Source organism: Ostrea edulis, chromosome 10, assembly GCF_947568905.1.
Source record: "Ostrea edulis chromosome 10, xbOstEdul1.1, whole genome shotgun sequence".
Lineage (NCBI taxonomy): Eukaryota > Metazoa > Mollusca > Bivalvia > Ostreida > Ostreidae > Ostrea > Ostrea edulis.
The window spans coordinates 33,539,504-33,557,193 of NC_079173.1; the positions used below are offsets into that span (position 1 = coordinate 33,539,504).

General features: G+C 34.9%; 1 protein-coding gene and 1 long non-coding RNA gene across 13 annotated transcripts; one reads left to right on the top strand and one right to left on the bottom strand.

The window, feature by feature from the left end:
- Window positions 1-541: 541 nt before the first annotated feature.
- On the bottom strand, window positions 542-2,780 carry LOC125652325 (uncharacterized). Its single transcript, XR_008798991.1, has 2 exons — window positions 2,572-2,780; window positions 542-2,341 (listed from the first exon to the last, which is right to left on the bottom strand). It is a non-coding gene; the product is annotated as an uncharacterized LOC125652325 (long non-coding RNA).
- On the top strand, window positions 2,750-16,298 carry LOC125648128 (uncharacterized). Of its 12 annotated transcripts, none has more exons than XR_008798984.1 (9): window positions 2,750-2,837; window positions 7,064-7,120; window positions 8,130-8,216; window positions 8,630-8,679; window positions 10,378-10,456; window positions 11,710-11,773; window positions 12,454-12,516; window positions 14,330-14,382; window positions 15,775-16,298. XR_008798984.1 is itself a non-coding variant. In XM_056151060.1 (8 exons), the coding sequence occupies exons 4-8, from the start codon at window positions 8,635-8,637 to the stop codon at window positions 15,794-15,796; spliced, it is 240 nt and encodes a 79-aa protein (XP_056007035.1). In that variant the 5' UTR covers window positions 2,750-2,837; window positions 7,064-7,120; window positions 8,130-8,216; window positions 8,630-8,634; the 3' UTR covers window positions 15,797-16,298. The 12 variants fall into 12 exon arrangements, 5 of the variants coding, with proteins under 5 accessions (XP_056007035.1, XP_056007036.1, XP_056007037.1 ...); XR_008798987.1 differs by having other exon boundaries at window positions 11,721-11,773; XR_008798986.1 differs by lacking the exon at window positions 11,710-11,773.
- Window positions 16,299-17,690: the final 1,392 nt, after the last annotated feature.

A 17,690-nucleotide genomic window follows, 5' to 3' on the forward strand; every position in this document is an offset into this window, starting at 1 on the left:
TGCTATTTTCTATTAAGCTATCTATATGTAAACAAAATTATGGCACAAGCCTTGTTTACTTTACAAAGAATTGTGAGTGCTGTATCTCACTTGTAACTCAACAACTGCTATTCAAATTTTGGTCGACCATTAGAAATACTTTTGTTAAGCATTGTAAACAGTAAAAATGGAAAAATGAAATTTTAAAATTTTCAGCTCAAATCGTGTCCATGTCCCTTTATGATGTACTATTTCTAAATAAATATTTCTGATTACAATCATCAAATTACCTCAAATTCCATTTCTTAAATTCTCATCAGTACTATTTTTAGACAGCAATCCCAATCATGCGACACTCATATCAATGTCCAAAACAACCTGGTTTGTAATTGTAATTCCGGATGAATTTTAAACAGCTGGTAAGGGATGATTTAGAAAGCGTGAAACCTCCCTTAAATATAAATTCCTGATATATGTTCTTATTTTCGTTGCCATAATCAAAAAATGAAATACCTTTTTAGTGCCAGTATGTCACTTTGTAAAAAAGAATTCAAAATAAAAATAAGTATTTACATATTTAATATCAATCATATAATAATAATTAATGAATATTACATAAAAACTAAATGTATACATAAACGCTCTTTCCTTCTAGTACATGTTCCCTACATACAATGTTTTATTACAGCTGAGTGCCAATTTGGTCAACATGTCAGGGATCGAAATTAACTTTTTTCACTACTAGCAAATTTTAGCTAGTGGATTATTTTCCAACTAGCAAAATTAAGCTTTTACTAGCATTTTTCAATCGATTGCTGTTTTACAGGAATTTAAGAAAACAAACATGTCTTTATATCAAAATATAGGGGAAATCTTTTAATATCTTCTTTAAAGTGCAATAATGAAAATAAGATTGAGAATTCTTTCATTTAAAATTTAATGAATTATCAGGCAACAAGCATGGTGCATGGTGAGGGTCATAGGGTACACTTGTGCGGTGTACTCGCTGTCCAGAGATCTACTACCTATTTACAACATCATGTGGTTTGAAATCTTGGAGACTGTTTGCGCCAATTTAAACAATATGTTCAAAACTTTTGGAAATTTCACCTAAAAAATTCTAGTGGAAAAAACCCCCCGCGAACTCGAAGTTTTGGGCTATAGAGTGAAACGATGACACTAACTCAGTCATGTGTTGTTTCATGAAGACATGGACGAAATCAACATGCTTGCTATTTAAATCAGACGTCACTGAGACGCCCGAAGTGTGCTTGAAGTAGGACTGACTGAGATGACCTTGGCCTTAGTTATTTATTCGATCCACGTTTACTTTTTCAATACTTGTATATTCATTCTGTAAAGCGTTTCTATGCACAACACAAAATTATTGTAAACTTCAAAGTACAGCCAATAAACCTCGAAAATCTGGAAAAAAGATCGTGTTTTTTTTTCACTCGCAAAAAGTTGTGATCACTTGTGATTTTTTACTCGCAATTTCAATTTTAAACTCGCATTTAGCGAGTATTTCCCCTTAAAGTTGTTGCCTGCATGTTTTATTGCTTATCCTGATTGACAGCTCTATTAGTTGGAACTGATCTAGTGTTTGCTTTCTTCGTTTCTTCTAAAACTGGGTTTAGCATATGAAGATTTCTCTAAGTCCACCCAACGTGCCAATCCTTGTTCTCAGATGACTACAAACCCCTGTCCACAACTCACATGCATTACACATAATACTTTACAACAAGAGCACTGTCCAAAATAAAATAAAATTCTTATGATGTGCAATGGGTTTCAGGTATATATACTCATGTAAAAAAAGAAACTGTTCAGTGTAGCTAACTTTTCATAGATAATCGTTGATTAACTCACTGAAAACCACGTATATCAGCAGTTGGTCTGATTTCTTTTGCAAGTTCAAAAATGTGCTTTTTCATAAACCACTTAGCAGTTTAAAAAAGCGCAAACTGCCCAAACCCAGTATATACTTGGATGAATTAGATACTGAATTCATTCCTTAAATAGATCTGAATAGAATTGTTTTCAGGTCACATGTTGCCTCTCTTAAGGAATACATTCTGTAATTACAAGAATTTCTGCTTGCACCCGAGTCTTTTTCACTTGAATTGATCATTGTTCCAGGAATGTCCAGTTCTGCCAAGAATTCCAGATAAAGACTGCACTGTATCCCGGTTGCCTTTCAAAGATGGTCAGGGTACATGTAGCCACTGTAGAAATTCATGACAAAGTAATACCATTTCACTTAAACTCATCATTGTTCCAGAAATGCACAGTTCTGCCCAGAACTCCAGATTTAAAGACTGCATCCCGGTTGCCTTTCAGTGATGATGGGGGTACATGTAGCCTGTCGAAAGTAATGACAAATTACCATATAGTCAAAACTAAAATATCCTAGAATAAGATAAAATTAAGTCTGGTCTATTTTGAAATCTTATAGGCAAAGAAAAATTGCTTTTAAGAATGTCTGATACATACACTTGATATATTGTAATCTATCTATCCTGCTATCTGGTCATGATATTCAAATCTTAAAAGTACGTATTCCAAAGTTCTGCATGTTTACAAGATATTTACCTTACTCAGCTGTTACTATCAGTATCACGGTCACCATCCGTTTGTCAGTTTGTGATGGTTGGAGCAAAGACGGATTGGGCCCAACATATCTGGGCATGAAATGTAATTCCTTGAGTAAATACTCATCATGTATGATCAATCTATGCTCAGAGTTTCCAATTCTAAACAACAGGGCCTCCGACGTTAATTTGACCTCGATCTGCATTCACTTCCTGTGAAAGTGAAAGTAGCCCCGTAGGCACCGAAATCATGGCTGCTGCATGCTGGTGAGTGAACTGAACTTAGTGAACATGAGCAGCATTGTGGATCGGGACTAATCAGAATTGTAATCCTGTATATTGAAGTGTTGTATAAATCACCATAATCGTAAACAATGGAGGTTATTTGTTTTATCAAAATTAACATGATTAAGTTTGGAAATATGTTGGAGGTTAACAGGTTAAACCTTTTTCCGGGTAGCATATACATATTAGTATTTTACTTCAACAGTTCAATACTTGTATCTATGATTACATAACAAATTGCAAATTTAGTGTAATTTCAATTAGTGAGAGAGTGCAGGACTTTGTCGCAAAAATCAATCCTCTACTGTCATAGTAAGGCTGAATGGTCAGATATTTTATCAGTATTATAGTCTGTATATGTATGGGCAGTGATGGTTCTGTCACTTCTGCATAATTTCAAGGTACGTGGTGGGTACAGTAATTTTGTGGCGGTGTATGGCTGGCATCAGTCCCTAAACTACCTTGTAGAAGTATGTTAGTCTAATGTTACAGCATCTGTCTTGAAGTGTTGGTTGTTTGAAATCTCTGAATATTGCACTGATACATTCTGCTACTCGGTTGGTATGGTCAGAGAGATAACTCTTGCTGCGATGATTTGGACTCTCTCAATGTTGCTGATGTCCTTAGTGTAGTAAGGATCCCATACAAAAGATACGTACTCTAAGATAGGTCATATAAATGAGATATAGGTATTGCGTTGGCTTCCTTTGGGGCAGTTTTGTAGATTTCTTCGCAGATATAGCCTAGGTTTGAATCAGCCTTCTTGGTGATGTTAGAAATTTGTGTTCCCCGCTTTAGGTCTTCAGATGGTAATTCCTATGTACAGGTTTGATGGAACTTGTTGGAGGATGGATGAATGTATTTTATTTGGTCCTGCCAGTGTGCATCATTTTTTTGTAATAAACAGAGCCTTTAACGATATGAGATATGTAACATCTGCCCCAACCCCTCAATCCTCCCCCCTTCCTCACTTGACAGTGTGTTTGACCCCCATTCTATAGTCAAACATGCATACATATAGTAAAGTGTAGATATTTTTATCCACCAAACAGTTGAACTTTTTTATAAGTTTAAACATATTGTTATAATGTTTTAATTTTTAATTCCAATCTTGTGTTTCTGATTATACTAGTTGAATACCTGCACAAGCACGAGAAATCACACTTTACACATAAATAATGACAGTGTAAGAGAAAATAAAACTAATTAATGCAGTATTGAGCTATTTCACCATGGATTGAACAATATTGACCAAGCATCAAACAACAATGCAGTAAAAGTTTAGAATAAAAAGAATTTCTTATCTTATGAAAATAAATCACAGATCCAAAGAATTAAAAATATTAATTTAACATATATACAGTGATTGGGATAAGCACGCGCCCTGCACCATAGTCGCATTAAATAAAAAAAATGGCGCATAGAATATTGAAACATTGCGCCGTTGTGGCGCACATCGTTGATATACCTAGTTTGAGATTTTCCCCACTGACTTCGTAGATATACGAACTTTTCAACTTTTGAGCTGATCCCCCACTTAATCTTTATCGATTAATTAAGTGCTTGAAAAATCTTTATCGCTGTTAATGCTTTAGTAATAGTACAACTTTACGTTCTTTTAAGCGCAAGTATGACTTAGATTTCCTCGTGTCTAATCAAACAGTAAAAAGTTATCTGATTTGTTCGTTAAATTGCAATTTTAATGCGCACGGACTGGAGATTCCACGGGAAAAAAATTCTTAAGCCTGACAAAGGGTAAACTGACTTTAATTTTTTGCCTTAATGATCAGCCAGTACTGGCAGGAGCAGAAGGAGACGATGACGCGGACAATCACGATAAGAATCCTTACTTTAATAAAACGTAAATTTAACACAAATAATAAAACTAAAGTTATCCACGCCAACGGCATTACAGTCTGTCAGTAGTGTTTAGATTATAATTTATTGGTCTCTCGGACTTGTCATTTTAAAATGTCTCATAAAAATTTCAATATGGCGCATTCATTTTAGAAATGTCACATTGACAATAGCTCGTAACGTGCCATTGTCACAGTAAGCAATTTACTTATCCCAATCACTGATATATCTATGTCCATGTAAATCCTTCAATTAACAATCGGAACTTCCGTGTTAAGGGTTATTGATCAGTAAGGGGTTCTTTATCGTGCCAGCACCTACCGTAGCATGGGACTTTAGTTTTTAAATGCATTATCAAAGAGACCCACAATTTGAGCGCTTGGAGTAGTACTGTATCTGTTGCTTTGTTTATTTTTAAAAGTTTATTTTACTAATAGATGTATTTGAAGTTAAAAAATATGAATAAAAGAAAAAAACGTGCATTAAAAATGTTCTTTTCATGGTGAATTTGTGTCCGGTCCATGGTGAAATGAATATTATTTATACGAAACTCTGTTTAGCTACCCGAACATCTGGAAATTTCCTTTAAAACTAAAATTGTGGATAGAAGATACAAATTCGCGCATTTTATAGATTTAACAATTATCGCATCCTAATTCGCTCAATCCTATGCATACTTTAAATCAATTTCCTATTAACATATTCACTATTAACAGATTTATGTAATATGTTGTCATCTCCAAATGATTTAGATCCGCCAAAGCATGTCCACCACTTTACTCTCATTTTTGCTATTTCGGGGTAGTTTATCGAAAATGAAAGTAGGTTTTCAATTAATTTCACAATAATTGCTGATCAGGTAGAATTCAATTATAGTTTATAGGGACATCATCTCATATGTGGTTGAAATTTTAAACATGCAAGCAATAGCTCATTTGCAAGCATTTCTTAGTTTATTGGCAAAATTTATTCATGTATAAGTATAGATATCTGCTATCTTATAATTTGTCGACTGCAAATGAAAACATTTCAGTTGAGAGCGAAAGTTTCGGTTATGTGGGGATCTTCAACAAATTATTTTAGTTTCTTGTTTCATGTTCTATATCATATGCATAGTAGTTTATCAGGCTCAGCTCTAGCTGATACACATGTCATGGACAAGGTGAGACAGCATCTGGAACCTAGGGCTGCCTTGTGCTCAGAGCCAAGATATCTCTATCCAGGCCCATCGTCAAGGAGCTATCGCCCTTAAATTTGAAATCATAAATTTTCCCATTAATTTTGTATGTAATAAAATACATTCATGAATTAACAATGCGATAATCAATAAATAATTTTTCGTAAATAATGCAAAATAGTAATATTTAGTCTAATACCTCCTCTTTTCGCCAATCCCAGTAAAGTTAAATGTATTATGTAATTCCCTGTTCCCGTTTGTTATAAAAGGGAAGGAAATGGGCCAGTCCTTTGTGAGGTTCAATACAGGTTCATTGTGAACAGGTTTGGCACATAAAAGAATCCAGGGCTCAACATTAACTTTTTTTCCTACTTGTCCATTTGGACAAGAGACAAAGATATTTACTTGTCCGAACTTCAACTTCACTTGTCCGAAAATTTTTCTATAAAGGATCTAATATCGTCAACTTGAAAACTGTATTTAATTTACTTAATATATAGTCTATTTTTATACCTGCTTGATTGATTTTTTTTTAATCTTATTCTCTTGATAAAAACAACAAACGCATAAAACAAAATTTTATCTAGACTTCCCATCTTGAATCAATGACTTCGTAAGATCCGTGGATGCATTCTCTCACCAGAGGGCGCGCTACATTGTGGAGCGTAGCGTAACGCCCTCTGGTGAGAGATTGCCATGGATGATTGAAAGTAGTACGCAATAAGTGAACACCAATCCCGATTGAGTATGACTCAGCTAGTTTACATAGCGATCGAACTTCATTTTCCATGCATTTTACATGTACTTTCGACTCTCAACTACCGATAAACTTTTCACAAAATTGTTTGGAGACTTCTTTACATAAAAAAGCACTTGTCCAATCGGACAAGTGCCCATCAATATTCACTTGTCCGAAATGTTTTTCCACTGGTACCGGACAAGCGAACAAATGTAAATGTTGACCCCTGGAATCCCCACTGCTTAAAGGCCATAAGTGCCTAAGAAGGGGTCTAAATCCCTGACATTTGACAATATGTGTATCAATAGGAGTGAGATATTATTGAGTGGGATGTGCAGCGGTACTCACACAATTATTTTCTACTAGCCTTTCTTAACATTTCATGCTTCTAGTTGAAAACCATACTTCAATTTTGAGTAATTATACTTCTTTCAGACGATGAATCATGATGATCCCTTTGATCTCAAAAAGCCAAAGAAATCAGAGAAAAAGGTATGAAACAGTGTGTTTAGTTTTCTGTATAGTGTTTTATGTGTGGTAGATGGCCTGAGACGTAATTGTACTCGTATTTAGATATCCCGAATGCTTTATAGGATTTTACATAATAGCTATGCATATTGCCAAATATTTGACATATATCACTGTTAATAATCTGATCAGAAATCTAGTTGTGACTTTTTCCATAAAGCAATCTTCATTTTGTGTGACTATTTTAGGCTATAAAAGTAATCTATTGTTATATCTGTTAATATGTTGAACATGTAGATTCATTATTTTATACTTTGAAATTAACTTGGCAATGTATGTTTATAGCATAGTAAAATCACGAGGATGGTCAAGAAGATCATTTTTGCATTTAAAGAGTTACTTACAAACTTGAGTGATGCATTCTATGTTGCCTATTTGTTTTTGGTTTTTTTGTTGTTTTTTTTTAGATCTCTGTACTTTTTTCAGATGTAATGCTAGCATAGACTTATAAATTTTACCTTGTTTCTTCTGAAAATTTTCATTGAAACTATTCAAACATTGTACACTCAGGTATGTGGTTTCTTAATGCTTGTCAATTATCTCATATGGAGATGTCACCAAGACCAGTGAAGGGCTTCAAATTCAGGCCTTTGCTCAGCCATTAAACAGTGAGGGTTCTTTAGCATGCCACACCCACTGTGACAATGGATATCTGTTTTTAAAGTCATCTCTGAGGACCTGTGACATTCACACCTGATACCAAGCATTTGGCTATGGAACTGTCACTACCTGTTTTAATGACTTAGGTTTGTCGCGGCCAGGATTCAAACCCCGACCTTCCACATGTGAGGCGAATGCTATAACCTCTAGGCCACCGTGGCAGTTTGTGTTTTGATACTACCTGAATGTCACTACAATGTTTCGTATAAGAATCTATGTGTATACTGATATGTGTGTCTTAGAAAGAGTGGAAGAAGGAGGTAAACATCAGGATTCACCTGAATTTCAAATTAAAGTACTCTTTTACTTTCAGGGAAAATGTCCTAGCATGATGAGAAAATAGGAAACAGTGCTATTGCCTCACATAGAGAAACCAGTAAGGAGAATGATGCATTTTCAGGTATTAAAAATTAAATACTTCTTGCTGTTATCAACAATGAGAGAGAGAGAGAGAGAGAGAGAGAGATCCTTTACTTTAACAAGAATACAACATTTGTAATTTGACACTACCTGAATGTCACTACATGTGTGTTAGAATCTATATATATATATATATATATATATATATATATACTATCGTGTGTCTTAGAAAGTGGAAAGAGAGAGAGAGAGAGAGAGAGAGAGAGAGAGAGAGAGAGAGAGAGAGAGAGAGAGCATCTTTTAATCCTTTAGTATAACATGAATACAACTTGTGTGTTTGGACACTACATGAATGTCACTACATGTGTATAAGAATCTATGTGTATTATAATTTGTGTGTCTTAGAAAGAGTGGAAGAAGGAGGTAAACATCAGGATTCACTTTTACTTTCAGGGAAAATGTCCAAGCATGATGAGAAAATGAGGAGAATGATGCATTTTCAGGTATAAGAAATTCAATACTTCTTGCTGTTAGCAACAATGAGAGAGAGAGAGAGAGGGAGAGAGAGGGAGAGAGAGAGAAAATTATCCTTTAGATTAACTTGAATTAAAAAAAATTACATTTAGACCTGAATGTCACTACATGTGTGTAAAAATTGTTGTCATTTTGAAAGAGAGGGAAGATGTTAGAAAAGGAGAGAAAGAGGGGGAGAGAGAGAGAATGATCCTTTAGTTTAACTTGAATTAAAAAAAATTACATTTAGACACCTGAATGTCACTACATGTGTGTAAAAATTGTTGTCATTTTGAAAGAGAGGGAAGATGTTAGAGAGAGAGAGAGAGAGAGAGAGAGAGAGAGAGAGAGAGAATATTAACCTTTAGTTTAACTTGAATTAAAAAAAATTATATTTAGACCTGAATGTCACTACTTGTGTGTAAATTTTTTTGTCATTTTGAAAGAGAGGGAAGATGTTAGAAAAGGAGAGAGAGAGAGAGAGAGAGAGAGAGAGAGAGAGAGAGAGAGAGAGAGAATTATCCTTTAGTTTAACTTGAATTAAAAAAAAATACATTTAGACACCTGAATGTCACTACATGTGTGTAAAAAAAAATTGTCATTTTGAAAGATTAGAAAGAAAGAGAGAGAGAGAGAGAGAGAGAGAGAGAGAGAGAGAGAGAGAGAGAGAAATTATCCTTTAGTTTAACTTGAATTAAAAAAAAATTACATTTAAACACCTGAATGTCACTACATATGTGTAAAAAATTTTGTCATTTTGAAAGAGAGGGAAGATGTTAGAAAAGGAGAGAGAGAATTATCCTTTAGTTTAACTTGAATTAAAAAAAATTATATTTAGACCTGAATGTCACTACTTGTGTGTAAAAATTGTTGTCATTTTGAAAGAGAGGGAAGATGTTAGAAAGAGAGAGAGAGAGAGAGAGAATTAACCTTTAGTTTAACTTGAATTAAAAAAAATTATATTTAGACCTGAATGTCACTACTTGTGTGTAAATTTTTTTGTCATTTTGAAAGAGAGGGAAGATGTTAGAAAAGGAGAGAGAGAGAGAGAGAGAGAGAGAGAGAGAGAGAGAGAGAATTATCCTTTAGTTTAACTTGAATTAAAAAAAATACATTTAGACACCTGAATGTCACTACATGTGTGTAAAAAAAAAAATTGTCATTTTGAAAGATTAGAAAGAAAGAAAGAGAGAGAGAGAGAGAGAGAGAGAGAGAGAGAAATTATCCTTTAGTTTAACTTGAATTAAAAAAAATTACATTTAAACACCTGAATGTCACTACATGTGTGTAAAAAAATTTGTCATTTTGAAAGAGAGGGAAGATGTTAGAAAAGGAGAGAGAGAGAGAAAGAGAGAATCCTTAGTATAACAAGAATACAACATTTGTAATTTGACACTACCTGAATGTCACTACATGTGTGTTAGAATCTATATATATATATATACTATATGTGTGTCTTAGAAAGAGTGGAAGGAGAGAGAGAGAAAGAGGGGGAGAGAGAGCAAGCATCTTTTAATCCTTTAGTATAACCTGAATATGACTTGTGTGTTTGGACACTACATGAATGTCACTACATGTGTATAAGAATCTATGTGTATTATAATTTGTGTGTCTTAGAAAGAGTGGAAGAAGGAAGTAAACATCAGGATTAACCTGCATTTCAAATTAAAGTACTCTTTTGCTTTTAGGGAAAATGTTCAAGCATGATGAGAAACTGCGCCATTGTTTCACTTACAGAAGCCAATGTTGAGGATGATGCATGTTCAGGTATAAAACAAATTAATTACTTCTTGCAACTACAACATTAAAAATGAGAGAGAGAGAGAGAATCAATTTTTGTTATTTTGACACCTGATTGTCACAACATGTGTGTAAAAATTGGTGTTATTTTGAAAGAGAGAAGAGGTTAGAAGAGAGAAAGAATCAAATTTTTTTGGCACCTGAATGTCACTACCTTAAAATTGGTGTCATTTTGAAAGAGAGAAGGTTAGAAAATGAGAGAGAGAGAGAGAGTGAGAGAAGCAAGCATTCTTTAGTATAACATAAATATTTCCCTTCACATTTTGATTGATTAAATATTGTTTAACGTCCCTCTCGAGAATCTTTCACTCATATGGAGACGTCACCACTGCCGGTGAAGGGCTGCAAAATTTAGGCCTATGCTCAGCGCTTACGGCCTTTGAGCAGGGAGGGATCTTTATCGTGCCACACCTGCTGGGACAGGGGACCTTAGTTTTTGCGGTCTCATCCTAAGGACTGTCCCATTTAGTCGCCTCTTACAACAAGCAGGGGGTACTGAGGACCTATTCTAACCCGGATCCCCACGGGATTTTTACATTTTGAAGCTATCCATGAATTTCAATACATGTGTATAAGAATCCAATGTATATAATGTTCTTTATCACTTAGAAAGAATGGAAGAAGGAGGTTTACAAGATAGAGATAATATGCATAACTATAAACTTTCTAATGTGTTGTCTTTCAGTAGAGGTGTGTATTGATCAAGATTTTCCGATACGATACAATACAATATTTTCTGATGCGATATCTGATATATTGGATTTACAATGTAGTTAAGCATTTTCTGAAGTAAAATATCAAAATTAAAAAAAATGAAGTGGTTTAATATCTTTTATTTCATAACAAAACAAACAATGACAATTAAAGTCTGAGGAAACACCAATGTCACAATGTAAAAGCGGGGCTTAAAGTCTGAGGAACCTCTGATGTCACAATGTAAAAGCGAGTATTAAAGTCTGAGGAACAATCTCTCACCAGAGGGCGTTATGCTACGCCCCAGTGAAGCTTGCGTAGCACGCCCTCTGGTGAGAGAATGGTCTGAAGAATCGTGTTCCTGTTAGAAGCCATTTTTAAATTATGAACTTCGATCCCAACTATTAAAAGGGCTATTTTTAAACCCGACATATCGTATCGTCGAAACACCATATTGTATATCGCTAGACAGGCGTATACCGGTGCATTTCGATATATTGATATATTGATTCACCCCTATCTTTCAGGGATATTGCAGTCAATGACTGGGATTCATCTTATAATGCAAAAGTTGGAGATAAGCTCCTACAGGTATGAGCAGAATTTATAATTTGTAAATGAACAACACATGAATAAAAGTTGAGAGAGAGAGAGGGGGGGGGGAGCAACCTGCTTCAGGATTTCAGGAATCTTAAATCTATATCTGTATAAGAATTTTTTAAATGTAAAAAGAGTAAGAGAAGAAAGTATACATATTAAAAAAGTATGGCTGCATTTGTAATATCTCTGTGGAATTTCAACGCAAATATCCTGGCATGGATTGGTTTTTTCAGACAGTGACACTGATGCAGAAGATGTGAAGGATTATATGCTTTTAGGTATGAACAAAGTTGTGGTCAACTACAGAAGAAAGACATCAGAAATGGAGAGAGAAAAAAGATCTCAGTAAAAGAGATCAGCTTGTATTTCAGACATTCTTTTCTGTAAATTTTGACACTTTACCTGATTGTAACTACATGTGTATAAAAATCCATGTCGTTTTGAAAGAGAGAGTGAGTGATCGACTTGACAAGGAATTCACTTGACAAGGAATTGGTGTTTAGCGAATAATGATGAAACCACAGTACCAATAATGATTCATCACACTTGTCAGAAAGGTCTCTTTTATATAGTTTATACTGACAAAATTTTGGTCTGGTTTCCAACATTGCAAACATTGTAATACGGAATATATAGCTTTAAATCAATTTCATTTATTTATTTTTTTTTAGTGAAGGACCCTGATTATGAACCAGACCACTGCTCCGACAGTGATTCAGACTCTCTAATTGAAGGTAATTATCTCTTTAAAGTCATTTTCCCCTGTACTGCAGTACTCAGCAATTGAAACAGAACAATCTTATATACATATATTTACATTCACTGAATTCTCTTATATTTCTATTGAAATTGACATTGCTTTCATCTGGAGCAATGAAAGCATGTTTGTTGCAAACTTGTTGGATCCAGTTTTTTTGTACCATCTTTCTGTGTGATCATTACCAAATATGGGGCGTCATCAAGGTCAAAGGGTGGGTTGGCTGTTCTGTTTAACATAACAAATGGGTCAATTATATGATATTTTAGTACTTCAATCTAGTTTATATTTGAAAACAATACAACAAAATATAAATATGAACAATGAAATGTCTTTCTTTGTTGCTTCATCGGGTGATGAAGGTAGCAATCATTGCACAAAAAGTTTACATAACCCGTTTACACGGGTTATGAATTTTTTTTTTTGCAATGCTAGCTACCTTCATTACCCGGTGAAACAACAAAGAAAGCATTTTATTGTGTAAATAACTTGTTAGCTCACCTGAACCGAAGGTTCAAGTGAGCTTTTCTGATCAACATTTGTCCGTTGTCTGTCATCGTTGTTGTAAACTTTTCACAATTTTATCTTCTTCTCATGAACCACTGGGCCAATTTCAACCAAACTTGGCCACAAGCATCCTTAGGTGAAGGGCTTTCAAGTTTGTTCAAATGAAGGGCCATGTCCCTTTCAAAGGGGAGATAATCACAAAAATGCAAACATAGGGTGGGGTCATTTAAAAATCTTCTTCTCAAGAACCACTGGGCCAGAAGAGCTGAAATTTACCTGAAAGTTTGTTCAAATGATGGCTCCCAGGGGTAGGATGGGGCCACAAGGGGGATCAAAGTTTTACATACAAATATATAGTTAAAATCTTCTTCTCAATAACCACTGAGTCAGAAAAGCTGATATTTACAAGAAAACTTTCTGACATAATGCAGATTCAAGTTGTTCAAACCATGGCCCCGGGGTGTAGGATGGGGCCACAAGTGGGGGGGGGGGGTCAAAGTTTTACATACAAATATAGGGAAAATCTTTAAAAATCTTCTTCTCAAGAACCATTGGGCCAAAGAAGTTGACATTTACATGAAAGCTTTCTGACATAGTGTAGATTCAAGTTTGCAAAAATCGTGGCCTCCAGGGGTAGTTGGGGCCATAATAGGGACTAAGGTTTTACATGCAAATCTATATGGAAAGTCTTCAGATATGGACCACGGTGACTCAGGTGAGCGATGTGGCCCATGGACCTCTTGTTTCTGCAGTGTTCGAAATTAACCATAGACCGATAGACCGAGTCTATGTCAAATGACACTGGTCTATGCCAATTGTAATTGAGATAGACCAAATTGTCCATGCCGATTTCTCGATCTAAAACAATAGAGTTATCCCAAAAGTTGACTTCTGATAAACGTTATGAGGAAAGAAGGACATCGTTATGGAAATGGAAAGAAAATATGCTTTCTAAGTACATTAAAAGTAAATGACAATGTTTTAAATTTGTGGGTTTTTTTTTTTCAATGTTGCGGTCTATGCCAATTTCATTAGGTCTATGTCATCTTGTTTTGGCATAGACCAATGGTCTATACCAAGTTTTAAACCAATTTCGAACACTGTTTCTGGTTGTAACACCTATTTGTTTGGGTAAAAAAATATAGTTTATTCTTGCACGAACATTTCACACTTAAATATATATTGCTTTCTGGGTTTTAAAGCATAAGCTGCCCCAATACAGTTTATACTCATATAAATCAGGTAGCTTTTGTATTTATTCCTTGAATGTTTTTTGTCAATAGAAAACCAAGATGATCTTCCTGACAGTTTTAGGAAAGTGACCTCATGATAGAAGGTAATTGCCTTTCATCTTCTTTAGTCTCACACCTTTCACGGAAGAAGGGGATATTAAATTGGATCTTTCCATTTATCCATCTGTTCGTCAACCAAGGGTTTTTCAGATGATATCTCAAGAACTTGGAATAAAACTTTGTAGGTGTTATCCTCATGACTTAAGAACGGCCTTTATTTTTAGCTCACCAGAGCTGAAATCTCAAGTGAGATTTTCTGATCGCCTGTTGTCCGTCATCTGCCCATCTGTCTGTAAACTTTTTACATTTTAGACTTCTTCTCCAGAACCACTCGGCCAATTATAACCAAACTTGGCCAAAAGCATCCTTGGGTGAAGGACTTTCAAGTTTCTTCAAATGAAGGGCCATGTCCCCTTCTAAGGAGAGATACTCACAAAAATGCAAAAATAGGGTGGGGTCATTTAAAAATCTTCTCAAGAACCACTGGGCCAGAAAAGCTGAGATTTACATGAAAGCTTCCTGACATAGTGCAGATTCAATTATGTTAAACTCATTTACATAACTAATAAATAGAAAAAAAATATTTTAAAAATTTTATCCGTAAGAACCATTAGGCCAAAGAAGTTTACATTTGCACGAAAGAATCCCGAGATAGTGCATATTCAAGTTTGTTAAAATCATGGTCCCCAGGGGTAAGATGGGGCCGAAGTAGGTAGTCAAAATTTTACATGCAAATATATTATATAATAGGGAAAATCATTAAAAATCTTCTGAAAAATCACTGGGCCAGAAAAGTTTATGTTTACATGAAAGCTTCCTGACATAGTATAGATTCAAGTTTGTATAAACCATGGTCCCTGGGAGTAAGTTGGGGCCACAATAGAGATCAAAGTTTTACATGCGAATATATAGGAAAAATCTTTAGAGACTCAGGTGAGCAATGTGGCCCATGGGCCCCTTGTTTTTAAGTCAAATGCTTAAAGGCCAATGTTGTGATGTTGCACAGTGTAGAAAACATGTAGTTTGTGGATGATATCTCAAGTAGCATATAAGATCTTTGCAAATTCCTTATATACCAATAACAAATACCCATTATTTTTTATGTGAACTACTTAAGTCATATTATCTTACTGGACCCTAATGAGATTTTGGCATGAAACTGCTGATTTTTGAAAAATACCTAAATGTCCTACGCATGTCCTACGTCCTATATTATTTTCTTGTTCAAAGTTTCTAAATGATGTCTCAAATAGTATTTGGGGTCTTGGTTTAAAACTTTGCTTGTACTTTAAGTTTTCTTATTACAAATAAAGACCCCTTTTGTAATGAAGGTCTTGATCAAAATAAAGGTATAGGAAATTGTTTCATGAAGTAAAGAAAGTAAAATTCTATAAATTTGCTTGCTGTACTTGATAGTAACAAAGTTTATATTATAGTTTCAGAATGTCCTACCATTGATCCTGGAAGTGAAAAAGTATCTGATAGTGAAGAAAGCTACAGTAGCATAGAGAGTGAAAACTATCCCATGCTCTCTAGAAAGAAAGAAAAAGACATTTCTTTTTAAGCCATAAGGTGTTCCCAAAAATTCAATTGGAAACTTCAACAAACTGCATGCCTGCTTTTTTGTGATAAGATGATTGCTAACATTGCAAGACATCTTGAACTAGCACACAAAGCAGAAGTTGAAGTAGCCAGGGTTTTAGCTTTCCCCCCAAATAGCAAAGAAAGGGGATAAATGAATGAGGAACTTCAAAGTATTAATGTGTGCATTATGTATAAATTTATTGGATGTAATCACTAGTAAAACCGATTTTGCTTAATATACATTTTTTTCTATGCACTGCATAATTATGTAGATGCAATAACTGGGACTTAACATTTGAAAAGAAGTTGTTTGTGATTCTTTGCAATTGTACTATGAACCTGTAAGTTACATCATTAAATATAATGCTAGATTCAATACTTGTCCTGTCATTCAGTCTCGAAATGGTGGCTTTCTAAATGGAAATGTCTACTATGCACTTGACCTATATAGCTTTGCCAGAAAATGAAGAATTTATGCTTAAATGCATGTAATATAAGTGTAGCGAACAGTATAAGAGGGAACTTATACTGCCTCGCTAGAGAGCTAGCTTTTCTAGTGATGTGGTAGACGCTCTCTTGATTATGCAAGTTAAGCAACAGCGAGCGTGATCAGCACTTGGCTGGGTGACAGCTACATGTTACAAATTGGTGGCAGTGGTGGGATAGCCAAGTGGCGCTATCCTGTTACACATTTTTGGTGTCAGAAGTGGGATAGCCATGTAGTGCTATCCCGTTTCACAAGCATAGGGGTCAACTGCAATTTTCCTCAAAAGTACATTACCGTGGCCAATTAATAGCACAGGCACCTGAAGTATGGGGTATTAGGCTTAACCCCCCCCCCCCCTTACCAGTATAATAAAATACACCGGTAGAAGGCCCAATCTTTAAAGCTTACAAAAAGCATCAAATGATTACATAAATTGAAAGAGGGATGAGATAGACAGGGAATTCACACATTTCAGAGTTATTGTCACGAAAAATTTATAAAAGGGGTGGGTGGGTAGTAATATCCGTACTTTAGTTGCCTGTGATTAATGGAACCCACAAAAATCTTGGGTGTCAACTACCTAATTAAAAATATTTTTAGAAAATAATTCTATTTGTTACAAAACTTTGATTGGCTGGTTATTGAAATACACTACTAGCATCCCACTACATGTGTATGACAGACGTCTCCATATGAGTGAAAAATTCTCGAGCCAGACGTTAAGCAAAATACAATCAATCAATCATGTGTATGACAGGAATATATTCAAAGTAAAGACATGTGTATCGAGTGGTTAATGAGAGGAGATAATTAGATGTAAATTCGAAATTAAACGCAAGTAGTCGGTTTCATGTGTGTCTACTAACATCCCACTACATGTGTATGACAGGAATCTCAATATTAAATACTCAAAGTAAAGACATGTGTATCGAGTGGTTAATGAGATGAGATAAATACAGGTAAGTTCATAATTTAACGCAAGTAGTCGGTTTCATGTGTGTATATCAACACTGACAATGTAGTGAGAATCATGTGTGTGTCAGTGAAGAGTCACGTGGTCAGATGTAGTGGAGTTCAGGTGAAATTTCAAATTTTTAATAAAAGGATTTCATGGGTAATAAACCCTGTTGGCACATTAGAGCAGGCCCTCTTTTACAAATTTGCTCAAAATTGCTCTCCAACATGCTTAGAAAATAGTGTAGTGACTTTCAGGAGTAAAGTCATGTGTAGTGAGTTTCAGGTGTATACAAGTATGTGTGTGTGTGTGTGTGTGTGTGTGTG

What these genes read in the sequence shown, in the direction of transcription:
- LOC125648128 (XM_056151058.1), top strand. Translation starts at nt 8,539, where the DNA reads ATGTGTATAAGAATCTATGTGTATTATAATTTGTGTGTCTTAGAAAGA. An exon ending in GGAGAATGATGCATTTTCAG is followed by an intron (nt 8,680 to 10,377) that starts GTATAAGAAATT and finishes TTTTGCTTTTAG; the next exon opens with GGAAAATGTTCAAGCATGAT. An exon ending in TGAGGATGATGCATGTTCAG is followed by an intron (nt 10,457 to 12,453) that starts GTATAAAACAAA and finishes ATTTTTTTTTAG; the next exon opens with TGAAGGACCCTGATTATGAA.